Source organism: Drosophila nasuta, unplaced genomic scaffold (genome assembly GCF_023558535.2).
Source record: "Drosophila nasuta strain 15112-1781.00 unplaced genomic scaffold, ASM2355853v1 ctg14_pilon, whole genome shotgun sequence".
NCBI classification, from domain to species: Eukaryota; Metazoa; Arthropoda; class Insecta; order Diptera; family Drosophilidae; genus Drosophila; species Drosophila nasuta.
Window position 1 is genome coordinate 944,717 of NW_026869386.1, and position 15,613 is coordinate 960,329.

The window sequence follows — 15,613 nt, forward strand, 5'->3', positions numbered from 1 at the left end:
TGAACATCTACTTTAATATGTAAAGGCAATAGACAATCGCGCACTCCCTTCCACGCGCTTACAATCTATGTATGCTTTTGCAAAAACGTCAATGCGAGCAACGAGAATTATAAAAATTATAAAACAAACTTATTCTGCGAAACATTAGAGGCAGACATGTCTAGTCGTCTCGGCTGTTGACGGTGATTCTTGATCACTGATATATACTTTTTATACTATACAATAAGACGCTATTGATAAATTAATATAAATCACACTACGCATAGTTGACTTTAGCTGAATTTAAAGGAGTATCGCAATTTTCAGGTGCTATAAAAAAAATCACAAAACATAAGTATGTGTGTATATGTTCGTTGTATGTTGAAGACTATAAATAGGATTTATACTTATCAATCTTCTGAAATAGAAAATGTGAAACTCATAAAAATTAATTTATTATTAACATGCGCCACAGCGGTAAATGTGGACAAAACGATTATTTATTTTTGGTGTCTTTTAAATGTGCTTACAGCTAAACTCGATTAAATGAGCACAATTTGCCAGTCATTGGAAAATAGCCTACCAGCCCAATCAGCCTTCTTTTTATTTTATTATTAAAGCTATCTGCACAAAATATTTAATACTATAAGCAATTATTCCGAAAATACGTATACAATAAGTCAACATAGTAATACATCATGAATACTATAGTTATTATTGTATATACCAAAAATCACGGCTCTAACTTCGAAATTCTACTTTACTATTCAATATTTTTCGGTTTAAGCGGACGGAAAAGGCGTTGCAAAAATTTTAAACATATATCTATCTCTATCTCCTAAGTTTCTGAGATCCATTGTTTCATACGAACAGACGACCTGACAGACAGTCAAGTGTCGATCGTTTTTTACGCCACTCCAATCTAGGCAGAAGCAATTAAGACCAGGAATTACGCCTGAGGCATCCGATAAGCGATAGACGAAAAATCGGTGGGCACGGACAAAACAGAAGTAGCGCACGTCGTGCAGCTAGGGAGGCCAGCTTGAGAAGCAGGCTACACATGTGGGACTCATATCCAATGGATAGCGTAAGCTTCTATCTTACTCAACTCCTGAGCATTATTTGTACCATTTTGGTCGTGAGTGGTCGGCAGAGTGCACCTCCTGTCGACGATTCGCAGAGCAAAGGGAAAGTTTCGCTATGGCTGCTGGGTGTACTATTTGACCAGAGATCATGTGCTCATGTGCGGGAAGCCCGAAGTTTGGGAGGAAGCTTGCAGCTATGCAATGTATGTTATGCAGGAATTGTGTCGACTTGAAATAGAGCGAAACGTAGCCGCTTAATAGTGAGCTCTGAAAACCTGTGAAGCAATAATTAACATTAGTTCCGCAGGGATAGGTAGATCGGTCATTGATCCATCTTCCCTTTTACCTTTAATTTAATTTAAGAAAATAAAATATAATTATGCAAAACATTAAAATGAAAAACCTAACGCTAATCATATACATCATGGGGTTAGAGATGGCTCCTGCAGGCACAAAGTTATTTCGGTAGAGTCTATAAAAATGAGTTCTTCACGCGACCACCAAGTACTGAAATAACAATATACTCACACTTTCTATGTGGTGCCTGATTGTACTTGCACATTCAGATCGCGACAAGTATTTCAGACATGAGTGAAAAGAAAGAAATATAAAAAACGAGTAAAAAAATACTCAAATACGAAATTGATATTGTATTTATTTGCTGCACTACATAGTAGTTACGGTAGACCGCTGCAGATCTCTGATGAATACATATGACCATAAAATGCTGAAGCCATTAATCGAAGATCAATGTGCGCCACAGAAAACACCAAAATTCAAATCGTTTTCGTATGCAAAATTAGTTCAATAGTTCAGTATTGCCCATGGTTTGATGTGCCTTTTCAACGAATAAAAAACAAGCTCACGTTTTTTTAGCGCCTTTACATTGATTTGGAAAATACAATTCATTTTTACAAATTATTGTGAATATAAAACAAAGCTTATTATAGTTACATATAAAAAAAGTAAGGTATATATACAAATAGTTTATAAAATAAAATTTAAATTACATTTGGTCATGCATTATTTTGTATATTTCCTGAAATATATGTAAATCACACTTAACTATATAATTTCATTAGGTTCTACATAATTGCATTATTTCGTATCATTTGTATAAATAGGTTGTATATTAATAACATTTTTTATATAAAACTATATTTTCATACAGATTATAAAACCATCTTAGCGGAAGACTAGAAAGGTAACAATAGTGGAAAGTGATCCGAAGACATGATTTTCTTATTCTATTTAACGTCTATGTTTGTTATGAATATGAATTACCTATTATTTTTACATTCTTGGTCTTTAGAGCCTCTTGTTGGGCTTCTGTACTTCAAATTCTAAACATTGACAGAAGTTTATTATCTAAAAATATTATTTATGTATATAAAATTCGGTCTTGTGTTAACAAATTCCAAAATCCCTTTTTTTGGGGGAGTCATTTTTCATTATCGGTTGAATAGATAAACAAATTTGAATGTTTCACACTCATTAATTGCAGCCATCTACAAGGCCATATCTAAGGCATGCAAACTTTCAATTTCGGGATCAAAGCTTGCATCACATGTTGATAGCCAATCCCAAACGCGCCGCCGGACCATTGTTTGATCAATAGGTATATCTAGACCATAGCTTGACATCATCCTTTTGAAGCGTAACTTATTCTCATCTCCAGAGATTCGTCCTTCGCGCTGGTTAAGATAGATGCATGAATCTTGATCATGTTGATTTGGAGAGATTAGCGTAGCTGACTTGGAAGCTGAAATGCGGCATTCCACCCATCGATCTTTCATGTACTTGTTGACTTCAGTAATCTTGCAACGATCCTCGGAATCGTGACTCAAATACTTGCGAAAGCACCGCATAAGCCGTGGAGAGAAGCGACGGAAATTGTCAGGCACTTTTGTCGTCTTTCTCTGCTCATACTTCATAAAGTTGGCATACGACTGATCCTTAACCCAATCAGCGGATTGCCATGGTGGACTGCCAGTAAGAATGTTGTATAGCAATATACCAAATTGCCAAGAGTCGCTGATCGGCAAACACTGAAAGCGCTCATTTTTTATTAACTCGAGTTGCTCTGGGGGCACGCAACTGGTCCACGTATGCTTCACCTTGTGTACCAACAAACCCTTTTTAGTGGTAGCCCCAAAATCACAAAGTTTCACTCTCGTAAAATCTGGAGTAAAAACCAACACATTCTCAATTTTAAGATCACGATGTACCAAATTTTTTGAGTGCATAAAACCAAGAGCTGAGCTCAACTGTTCGGCAATCAACTTGCAGGCTGTCTCATGCAAACCATTTGGGCCAATATTAGAGGCCAAATCCCCATACGGTGCATGCTCCATAGCATAGACGTAGTAATCCATGGTTTGAAATGCCACAGCATATGCGCTGAGTATTTGATGATGATGAGATAGCTCATAGTTGTAGTGGAACTCTTTTTGAAACTCTCTGATCGTGGTAAGCTCAGCGTGGACCGCCTTTAGCACAACTGTTGTGTTTGTTTGCCTGTGACGGCAAAGCAGAATTTTGGCAAAACAGCCCTCAGCCAATGTCTTTTCAATGTTGTACTGATCTGCGAATGTCATCAACGGCAGCTCCACATCTGGAATCAAATGAATTTGGCCCCCCATCATTCTTATCTGGCTTCTTGTAAATGCTGCTACGGCGGCTTACAGATGCACCTGGTACCTCCAACTTGCCGGTACTAGTGCTAATCGGTGTCAATGGAGTACTGCATCGCTTCCGGTTGTTATGATTGGTACAGGTGCTACTGTTGTTATTGCTATTACGGCTATTCGTACTGCCACCATCGCCGAATGATCGGCGCAAACGAAAGGAAAACGATCGTTTCTCTGAAAAAGAAAAAAATGAAAAAAAAAATTCAAAAATTAATTTAAAACTAAAAGTTAGTGTATTCTTAATAATATCAAATTTTCCCAAATCATGTTCATTTTTCAAAAATATTGCAGATACTCAGGTCCATTGGTTAATTGTATGTACATAGGTAGGTATACATACATACATATATAAACATTAATAAATTTAAACCAAAATCGAAAAGAGGGAAATTACAAATAACTAAAATACAAAATACACAAGCCGCATAAAATAATAAAAAGGCTGCTGGAATGGAAGTATATTTTTGCGTTTTATTTTTTGGTATATTTGTAGAATATGGTTTAATTGAAAATGGGCAGCGGGTATCTCACAGTCGAGCACTTTCTACTGTAACTTTCTTAATTGTTTCTGTGTATATTTTTGCGACAGCCGCCTGATAAACGCATATACTTCAATACCTTGTATGTACCATATGTACATAAGTAATCATTTAATATCGAAAATGATCTGATCAAAACGGTGTTTTCCAAAAAAAAAAAATAAATATGTATGAACAAAATGAACCAAAATAAGCGTCGCATAAAATGTGATCGAGGTCCAATTAACAAGTCCCCTGTAGAAAGTTCCTCTGTACATAAAGGAACAAATATAAAAACATTGCACACATATATATTTTCCGCTTGAACTATGTAAAGAGCAAAGCTGCTCAACCTCAACGAGCCCATCGGAATGCCTATTATTGTTTTCACACCTCAACGGTACGTCGCATAAACTTCTACAGATGTTGGAAGAATTGAAGCAGAATAAACATTTTAAAAGATTTTCATTTAAAATTTTGAAAACATATTTATTATTTTGCAAAAAAACTTTCAAGCTTGCATTTCTTTTTTTATCCATATCTCAATTCCCATATAGTAATTATGTATCTATTCTATACCACTATTATCATCATACAGAATATTTGTATTAAAAAAACAAACTTTTAAGCAAATAAATGTAGATCATAAAAAAAAAGAAGTGTTGGAGCGAAAAGTCTTAACAACGAGTATTTTAGGCAATTTTGCAGACAGATTACCTATACATAAATGGGTAAAATCAATAAAATTAAGGTGAATCAGGGATAGTAATAAGTTGTATAATTGAAATTCATGTATCTGAATAAGCAATACCAGCGGGGCCACGGCCCCATTCCGGTCTGGTTTGTTTCGTTCTCGGTATGGTCGTGATACCTCGCCTTGTCTGCTTGACAGCCCGCCCGCTATAGTATATGACTTTGGGGGCATTGCTGACGTCAATGGGCAAGTCGTTGTCACTCGTGTATGTATCTTTGTATACGTAGACAAAGTGGGCTGCTGTGTCTATTCTCAGCAGCCGTGCGGGCGTCTACAAATGAGTTATACTTGCATTCATTTTTAAATAATATCTTTAGGCTGTCTGAATTATTATTATTGTTTCACGGGAGATATTGTCCAATCAACTTATTTGATTACCAATAAACAAATACAGACAACAAAGACTGACCAACTATTATTACTTTGTTGACGATATGATATTACATTTGGATGCAAAATTTATAGAAATCTAGAACTGGTGCTGAAACATACATTTGGTTTGTTTACCCTTAAATTGTTTACATAAAAAAGTATATAATGAAAGGCTATTATTGCCATGGCTGTCGCCGCTCCCAGAGTTCGATTGATGATTATATGTACATAGCATGTTTATATGCTAGAAACTACATATATTATAACACATTACATTTTCGCAAATATATTTTATTCGTGTGAATATAAATACATACGTAAATTTGCGGGTGTAAAAGTAAATTTCTGTTTAGCCTGGATGGAACAGCAAATATCAAATAGACAAAAAGCAATAAATAATATAAGACATTAATTTTTTAATGTACAGCAATTCCGGGGACTACACACAAACATGCATATATATATATATATATATATATATATAATATATATTCATATATTTTGTTTATTTGTATATATGTATGTATGTAAGTACATATGTAGTTTTTGAGCGACGAAAACAAAAAGATGAAAAAACGCGGCGGTTAAGATTAATTTTTATTTATAAGTAAACGCAAATATAATTTTATTGTTCTATTCGCGAATTTATAAAACGCCATTAGATCTTTGATTGCTATCTACATATAACGCGTATATAGGAATGTACATACAAATATGTATACATATGTACATGTGCAAGGGGACAATTCATTCATACATACATATGTATACTTTAGGCAAGCGAATAAGTATTCCATATCTAAATTGTTTCTCTGTTTAAGTAATAACGTATTGATAGAAATACATACATGTAAGTCAATCAACTCTACAAAGCTAATCAAGATTATATATATTATATTATCATTTGTCTTTTTTCCGTCAGATAAAAGGCAATAATACCTACATATTTGTAACAGCAGAAGCGATGGCATTTTAAAATATTTGAAGGAGGAGTAGGAGGCGTATCCGACTCCATAACATCATTTATTATTTTTGCATATAGATCAAGTTTGTTTTAGATTGTGCCGCGAAGTGTAGTTTTTTGGTCTATACAATCAGTTCAGTCGCAGATCGAATACGGAACGATGAACACGAGCGTATTTTGTCTAGCTGTGCTTTCGTTTGTTTACATGCGTCTATTTATTTACATGCTCACCTATATTGGTATGTGTATGCATGTGAAGTTTGGCAACGCACAATTGCCGCATAGGCTATTAGCTAACGCACATCAATTTTGTTTTACCGCGAAGAAAGTCTCGACAGTCAGGACGACAGCAATTGGTCCTTTTGCTTCAAGACTTGGAGTAATATATGTACGTATGTATTATGGTAATGTCAACATCGATGTATTGATATTTTTGCCCAATTTCGAACACTGCGAACTCAGTGTATTCCAAAAAAATATAAAATGGTATTTTGTTTTCAATATGTCTTTTAGAAGCGAGTAAAAAATCTTACTAAACAACTTTTGAAAAGTCGCTGTATTGATGTCTTTTTGCTCAATTCATTGGAAACTTCGATGCCACCAACAATGTTGTCAAACATCGATTATCACAAAATTTGATGTTTGCTACTAATCGATAGTTGTTCACCCATTTACTGTTGTGAAAAATATACGAGCATATCGATAATATATTTTTAAAGCGAAAGCACTGTACAATGTACGGTGTAAACTCCATTTAAAATAAAACGGACTTGTAACATTTTTGCGGCGACATTTCGCTTCGCAGTTCCCAGCACAGAAAACATTTGAAGTGTATCGCTACTCAACATACATATGTATGTATGTAAGTGGATATGAAATCATCAGTTTCACATGCAGAAAATAGACAACCTATTATTTATTCGCACTCATATCGGCAAAGTGAAGAGAAGCGTCAAAATGGATAATTTAAAAAAAAATTAAAAATAATGCGTCTGAGGCATTTTCTAGTGAAGAGAAATAACATTAAATAAAATTATGGAGTCGCAATATTATATACATTTAAAATTAAAAAAATGTTCAACCAATTTGCAATAATATGTGCTTGAGATATTGTCGCCATAAAAATAGGCAATGAATAAGTTTTCATCTATATTTTTTTTAATAATTATATTCTTCCAGGCGGAAGTTTTTGCCATTGGCAAGGCTGCCGAATTGGCTCGGGGTTTACAGCGTGATCACACCTCTATTAACATCTTTGTTGACAGCCAGGCTGCAATAAGATCAATGCACTCTGATGTGGTCAAGTCCAAAGTTGTCCTGGACAGCAGAAGAGCAATAGAGTCGCTGAACGCATCTGCGGTCGTGCGAATCTATTGGATCCCAAGCCACCAGGGCATCGATGGCAACGAGATCGCAGACACTCTCGCCAAAGAGGGAGTGGGGCTCGATGTTGGCAACATGTGCAATGTTCCGATATCCCTGCGAACTCTAGGCAGTGAAATTGAGGTGCGCTCTAGACTTCAGTGGGACGCGAGCTGGCGTAATGCCAACTCGTGCAAAACTGCAAGGCTGATGTGTGCCTCTACTAACAAAAACTTAACCAAATTCGTCATGCAGCTTTCAAGGAAAGACTGCAGGCTAATGCTAGGCATTTTAACTGGCCACTGTATGTCAGCTGTCCATGCTGTAAAGATGGGCATCACGAACAGTGATCAGTGCAGGAAATGCAACGAACCCGGGGGTTAAGGAAACACTTGAGCATCTTCTCTGTAGATGCCCAGCGTTATCCCGACTCCGGTTGAAATACCTTAATTCGACGTCTCACGGCTATCTCCTAGGATGCTGCTGGCTTTTGCCAAAAATGCATCCATACTGCGCGATTTCTGAGACGTAGATAAGCTACCGGTTCAGCTACGGACCTCCACTGGTCTATGCTTTGCCCCGTACTGGGGCAGCCGGTCCTACCTAACCTAACCTAACCTATATTTATTTTAAAAGATAAATGTTTGAATTGTGTGGCCATATATTTTTTTACCATCTCCGTGTCAAATTTAGGGCTTTAAAGATTGCCAAAAAAATGGTCTCCCTCAAATTTGTGGAACTCGCAAAATAAATTGCTTTTCCACAAATTTTGCTCATCTGGCACCAGCTCTTAACTCTCAAGATATTAGTAATTTGTGTATATCATATATGTACATATATATACAGTTGTCTATTTAGCACATATGTATGCATTTGCAAAAGGCAAATTTGTATGCATCTATTTTCCATGTTTCTTTATTGACTTGAACTAGACCCTTTATTTTCAGACTGTCGGCTTAATACATGCATATGTATGTATATACATAGAAAATAAAAATCGACTGATCTGGTGTTTCTCTATATAACAGTTAGAATGATTCCTTTTATTTCTTTCTATGTACTGTTAGTTAGTAATACTAATACAAAAACATTGAGGTTCCATCTCTTCTCGTATACTATCTTATTCTTGTATCCTCTGTTTGTAAACCTTTGCTTAAAAGAAATAAATAAATTAAGTACTTTACATTTTTTAACTACTATTATACATTAATAGGAGACATAAATGCACAACATTATAGAATTCAGTGTTGCAACATTTCTCAACGAAAATGACTTCAGTTCAACGAAAGTTAAGAGCTATCGCCTTCGCCAAAACACGATAACAATTTGGAATGTTTTATGTTACACACATTTTTACAAAACTAAGTAAAACTTTTTTGCTCGTTTTTGATGGTATAAGAAGTTACATTTAACATGTTTACTATTTTTATAATTGAGCTTAAATAAGTAAATCAGGTCACAAGTGCTTTGAATATACAATTTGAATATTCAAACCCACAAAAAATATTATTTAAGCATTAGATACAAAAATGTCAAGCCATAATGAGACGTATTTAACTGCGCAGTTGAAAGAGCACTTCGACAAAGAAGAGGAAGTTTTAAATATTTTGGTTAATCTGGAGCAAGCTTTTCGTGAAATTTACAAGTATTTTCAATGTGAAATGCAGAAACAGATGATACTCATCGAGAGACTATGGCTACTGACTCAACGATATCTCATCTTGATCAGTTCAGTCCCAGGTTGTCGATATCCTCAGGTTTATACTCTATCCGCAGAGGAGGCGATAATTAATGAGTACGAGGAAAAAATAGAAATTCTACGCGCTGCAACGTATGCAACGAGAACTAATCCTTCATAAATTACTAAATATATTCAATCTCTTTTGATCTACAGGGATAGTATGCAAGATGCCATACTGAATTTAAAACAGGATTGCAAGCAGTTCAATAAAATTTACAACCAACTAAATAAACGCATAGGGACCCCTTTGATAATGGGCGATGAGCATCATCAAAGTATTCAGTGCCACAAAATTATGATAACAGACATTTTTAACTATTTTTATTCTACAATATTAAAAATCAAGTGTTATGTGCATCAGTTGGACCCCATTAACTTAGAAAGTGTTGAGGATTATCGTGAACTATTAAAGAAGGAGACCGAATATGAGGATTTTCAAGATTACCTCATGCATTCATTTGTATATTGCAAGTGCCTACAATCCAGACCCACGTGTCCCATACAAAAGCTGAAATGTTATCACAAGATTGAAACCTTGAAACATACAAGTCGTATCTAAGGTCGAAGTAAATTTAATTACTGTCTGATATGTGAAAGATACGCTAAATTTTGACATTCGTTACTTTTATCTCTTATCTGAACCATAACATCTGTAGTGAACATATGTTATACAGTAATATATATGTATGTCGATACTTGCAGCAGAAAGTAATAATTAAGAAAACTAATATTACATATATGTACATAATAATGCATATATAATACATTTAAAATATACCATACTGTAAAAAATATATCAGATTGTCAGCCAAGTAGGCGTTTTTTACCATACAAAAGATTTTCTTAAATAACTTCTGCATTTTATATTTGATCGCAACCAAAGTTGCAGGAATAATCAAGACTATATAGTAGTTATTATAATACCCAACAAAATTCGCAACTCTAGCTTTAAATGGGCATGGCAAAAATTTGAAACAAACTTGATTTGCATGCAAACACAAGTGCTGACGAAAAAAAATTATATCTCTATGTCCTATAGTCTCTGAGAAATAGGTGGTCATACAGACTGACGGGCTAACAGACGGACATGGCTATATCGTCTCGAGTGTTGACACACACAAAATTATAATACCCTTCCTCCCTATGGGTAGCGGGTATAAAAAGGCGTATGCGATATAAAACACAAAACGCAAGACTCCTTCTCAAATCTGTAGGGGCGATGTTGTCTCTTTGAAATGGAAATTACATGAATTCGAAATTACATGCTTGATTAGTACAAGAGTATCGAGCAGTCTATACATAGTATTATGGAACACGTTCTTAAACAAAGCAACGCAGAAACACTCAAATCAAATTTCATAATACCACAACCCTATCCACAAGTAGCAATTGCTTGAGTTCATCTTTCACGGTATAACGAACCCTTTAAACCTTTGAAAGTGGTTTTCTCCTTCGCCATCTCCGCCTTGGACTGAGTGGCAATCAGGCGGTATTTATAAGCAAAACGTGAGCAATGAGGTGCTCTTGTAATGTTGTAGTTTATAAGAACACTGACGTGCATAGATAGATATGTAAGTTCACACTAGCCAGCTTTCCCTCAGCTTCGCTTCCGTTGATTTAGAGAGGACTACTAATTTTACTAACTAAAGGAAAACTGAAATATTTTAACTAAATTTTTTTAACTATTCAAATATTTCAAACAAAGCTTTGCAGAGATGCTTATCATCTTTTTTTTTTTGCAAATTATTAGTTTTGCCAAATACAATATAAATACTATATACTGTTCATCTGCAAAGAATAAGAATAAACCTTCAAAATAATATATAAATTCCTGAGTATTCAAATGAATATGTAAATTCAAAATTGGTAACCAAATTTTAATCAAATTATATTGACTGAAGATTATGATTCAAATGAATCCAAACAAAATCGACGTCTACTCCAAAAGGAATTTATTTTAATAATTAAGGTGCACAAAAGTTTAATAAAAAAAAAGTTTTTTATGAACAAATTGTCTTGACTTTCTACCAGATCGCGGATGATTGCAAGGTGCAGAATAATTCCTTAAAATGGATTGTACTTATTTTCAGATATAATTTAATTGATACTTGTATATAAAATATATATTAGATATTTTATATTTTCTTGAAATATAGCTTGATGAAAAATCACACAGACGATATTACATATTAACATAGATTTGATATAGGAACACACATTTAAGAGATGATAAACATTTTTTGTTTAAAGTTAGTTCAAAATAATGTTTTTTACATTTATTGAGAAATTAAATAAAAAATAAAAATAAATAAAAACTTAAGTGTGGTCAAAAAAGCAATTTGGCATTTTTTAGGTTCGCGTCCGTGACACTCGTATATCTTCAATAATTAATTAACAAGTAAGAGAGCTACAGTCAAGTGTCCTCGACTGTGAGATACCCGCTACCCATTTTGAATAAAAGTAAAACAGTGCGGCATTATTCATAAAACGGTATATTTGGTAGGAGTGGCAAAAATTTGAAACAAAATTAATCTGCGTGCAAACAAGTGTTATAAAAAAACCTCTATCTCTTATAATCTCTCAGATCTAGGTGTTCATACGGACGGATGGACAGACAGACTCGGCTGTTGACTCTGATCAAGAATACATATACTTATAGGGTCTGCCTGTTACATATATTTCCTGCCGACACAAAGTTAAAATACCGTTTTTTAAATTATGTTAAAACTATTCATTCTCATTCATTCATTCTTTCTTGAGTGTTTAATGAATGCATTTTATAAGAAATATTTATTTTAATATAAGACTGACTAGCTTTGAAGACTGATTGTTTTTGGTTTGAAAATTTAATTGAGGGGGCGGAAGTGGGCGTGGCAAACATAACAAATGCTGTCAAAAAAATTATAGCTCTATCTCTTGTAGTCTCTGAGATCCAGTGCTTCTTACGGACGGACGGACAGATACACAGACAGACAGACGGACATGGCCAGATCGTCTCGGCTGTTGACGCTGATCAACAATATATATACTTTATAGGGTCGGAGATGCCTCGTTCTACCTGTTACATACATTTCCTGCCGGCACAAAGTTATAATACCCTATGGGTAGCGGGTATAACAATACGTTTAACGGACAAAAAAGTAATGTAACTTTCTATTAGTAGGAATCATTATGAAGTACTGTTATTGTTATATTAATTTGTATATTTTTACGATTAGTAAATTATTGTAATTGTGATTTTTCGTTTTTTTTACACTTTTCAGGCAACGGATTAATATAAGATTTATACACTCTACTATGGTCGCAAAGTGCGGCATTTTTACATTTTTTTTGTGTACGGTATCATTAAATTGACTTTATTTTTTTAATTAGAATACTTCAAGAATACTGAAACATATTTTTAAAAAATTTAAGACTTCGTTGGTAATTTGTTATTCGCCCATATTTAAAGACTATGGTCTGGACTCTCTAAAAAAAAAAAATTGGCGGAAAAATTTGTGATTTTTTCTGTCAGATTTATATTTAAATATTAAATCAAACAAAAAAGCTTGAATATGGAATTTAATCGTCAAGGTATGTAATATTAATTATTGGCACTAAATTTTTAGTACATGTGATATATTGTCCAATAATGCAATGTGTTGTTTGTATGTTTTTAGGTTCCTGGTAACAAATGTATCTGTGTTTCTGTGGAGTGTAACTTGTGCGTCTAGGCTGGTCGAGGCAATATTAAAGCTGAATGTTATTAACCAAACTGTTAACAATCAAATAGTAATTAATATTTTTGCCCGATTTACGATTTACTGCTGTGAAGCAGTTTGTTTTGCAAAATATCGATGAAAATGAATAAAGTGATGTTCAGGAAATCTTAATAAAAGATAAGCTTATTCAGTTTTTCGGATTGAATAACACTAATTTACGAAAATGCAACAGAAAAGCCTGTGCAATGGCTTGCATCCTCGTTCATAATTGAGTTTCTTAAAATGATGTTCCACGCGAAAAGCCTGGTCGTAAACGATTGACGTATACTGAGGCAGGACCAAGGTTAAAGTGAAAATTAGCATTTGAACTAGTCTATGAAACAGAAAAGTCAATGCTATTGTTGCATGGCGTTTTGAAAAGTGTTTATATAATTTTAATTGCTACATAATGTGAGTTTGAGGTATGCCCATCAAAACTTAAAGTAGGTACTTGATGTACTTATAAATTAATATTTATGAGTGGTATCCAATGTCTCAAATTTTGCATAAAGTACTGGTACATTGGCACCAAATTATGGAAACTTCCGTACTTCTTCCAGGGGCTCTCCGAAAAAGGCGTCAGAAGAGCGCAAAAAATTGTACAAACTCGATATGTTTTCTCATGCAAGGAAAAACAGCCGCCTGAATACTATATCAGATGTGTTTAATAGTGCATTGACCCACTCTGACCCACTGCTTTCAACTATAAATCTAAAGGAACGCCAAAGATTAAACTATAAAAAAGCCTACCAAGAGATGTTATAGCTCTTTTGGAATCTCCTGATATTGAGCCCCCAATAACATGGGCATGTGTAGACAATAATGATAATCAGGTAGAAGAAGGCGGAGATAATAAACTCGAAATATTTGGGCAAAGTTCCCTGGAGTTGGAGGAAGAGCTTTGTGAAGAATAAATTATTAACTGGACACCAAGGTATGGAGTCACTAAACTTAATATTGGGCTCTAATTAATTTTTGATTTAATTTTGCATGGAGCCAAATCAAATTTAAAATGAGAATTTGCTAAAAATATATTAATTTAATAAATTTAGTTTAATTTTATTAATATTACATTAAAATATTTTAAAACAAATTTTTAGAAAAAAAATCTAAAATTATAACCTCATGGTAAGGTGGGCGGGAAGGAAGGCGTGGTCCAATTGAAAAAAGAAAAAATCCGAAATTCGATCTTTATTTTGTAGGTATATGTACAAAGTTTCATGTTTCTATCTTCAAAAATGGTAAAAATGCCGCAATTCGGGACTCTTAAATATAATATTATAGTAATAGAATCCATAACAAAAAGTTTACTAAACAATTTTTACTATGTATTTAAACTAAATATTAAAACTAAAACATGCAAGATAAACTCGAGGCCATATAATTACCAATTGTACCCATTTGTGGTTGCGTTAATCCTGTTTCGGTATCCAAATGAAACTCGTAATTTGATCTAGTTTTGTGGTATATTTTTGAAATATATAAACGACTTTTACACTTATAAAGTCACATTGCAAACTGTATTTGAATGCAAATTACATATTTATTATATATTTATAATTGACAATTTTGTTTGATTCCAGTAACAATAAAAGATTAAGTCCTTCTACACACAAAAATCATAAGATGGAAACTTTTAGATTTGCGTGTGATTAATGAATTAGTTTCATAGCAGATTCACAATTTTCAATAAGTTTATATACGATAATAATAATGAATAACAACTGAGCCGAATCGCACTCACATAAATAATGAACATACAAATTTCCGATACAAGTTCAACAAAAGCAAGAGAAAACACGTCCGTACGCAAGCAATTTCTCGTTCAGAATGTTTTTATATATTGTAATAAGTCAAATTTTATATTTGTTGCATCTCCATCGGGCTACTACACCGTTCTGGATAATCAGTGTTCGTGCTTGCTTCGGCCTCCTCGAGTTGGAGAAAAGCTCTAGCGCTCATCCAAAGCACACTCAAAAGCTATTTTACTTTAATTTATATGTAGTGTGCCTAAGTTTACTTACAGCACCAAAAGCACACTAAAAAGCTATTTTACTTTAAAATGTATTGTGAGTGATTTTATATTCGCCTTATACAGGAGCGGATTCAAAGGTTACATTTAACCAATAAGCATTTGCAAGCTAGGGTTGTTGATAATATATCAAAATAAGGTCGATAATATTTTCAATATCTGCTACACATACGGTAGGAAATGTACGAACAGATAGAAGGAAACGTCTCTGACTCCATACAAAATATATATTTTTTAACGATTTGTCTTATTTATTATTATTATTTATTTTTTATTTTATTTATTTTCTTATTTATGAAGCATTTTACGAGACTTTAAAACAATTTTCGATCTGTTAGGTAAAATGACCAAGGCCATTGTTTTGTCATGAATATTT

The 15,613-nt window shown here is 33.8% G+C and overlaps 2 protein-coding genes across 3 annotated transcripts; one reads left to right on the top strand and one right to left on the bottom strand.

Moving 5' to 3' along the window:
- Window positions 1-1,754: 1,754 nt before the first annotated feature.
- LOC132797587 (serine/threonine-protein kinase meng-po) lies at window positions 1,755-15,110 on the bottom strand. Its single transcript, XM_060809348.1, is given in 3 exon segments — window positions 1,755-3,703; window positions 3,705-3,928; window positions 14,603-15,110. Coding segments are annotated over 3 exon segments (1,359 nt in total). The 5' UTR covers window positions 14,607-15,110; the 3' UTR covers window positions 1,755-2,572.
- On the top strand, window positions 9,185-10,280 carry LOC132797558 (uncharacterized). 2 transcript variants are annotated; one of them, XM_060809315.1, is made up of 2 exons: window positions 9,185-9,519; window positions 9,619-10,280. In XM_060809315.1, exons 1-2 carry the CDS (start codon window positions 9,254-9,256, stop codon window positions 10,022-10,024), a joined length of 672 nt encoding a protein of 223 aa, XP_060665298.1. In that variant the 5' UTR covers window positions 9,185-9,253; the 3' UTR covers window positions 10,025-10,280. The 2 variants fall into 2 exon arrangements, with proteins under 2 accessions (XP_060665298.1, XP_060665297.1); XM_060809314.1 differs by having other exon boundaries at window positions 9,190-9,555; window positions 9,619-10,274.
- Window positions 15,111-15,613: the final 503 nt, after the last annotated feature.

Bases quoted from the DNA above. Each gene is read 5' to 3' on its own strand.
- LOC132797558 (XM_060809314.1), top strand. From the start codon at position 9,254: ATGTCAAGCCATAATGAGACGTATTTAACTGCGCAGTTGAAAGAGCAC. The intron at 9,556-9,618 runs GTATGCAACGAG...TTTGATCTACAG, and splicing joins GAAATTCTACGCGCTGCAAC to GGATAGTATGCAAGATGCCA.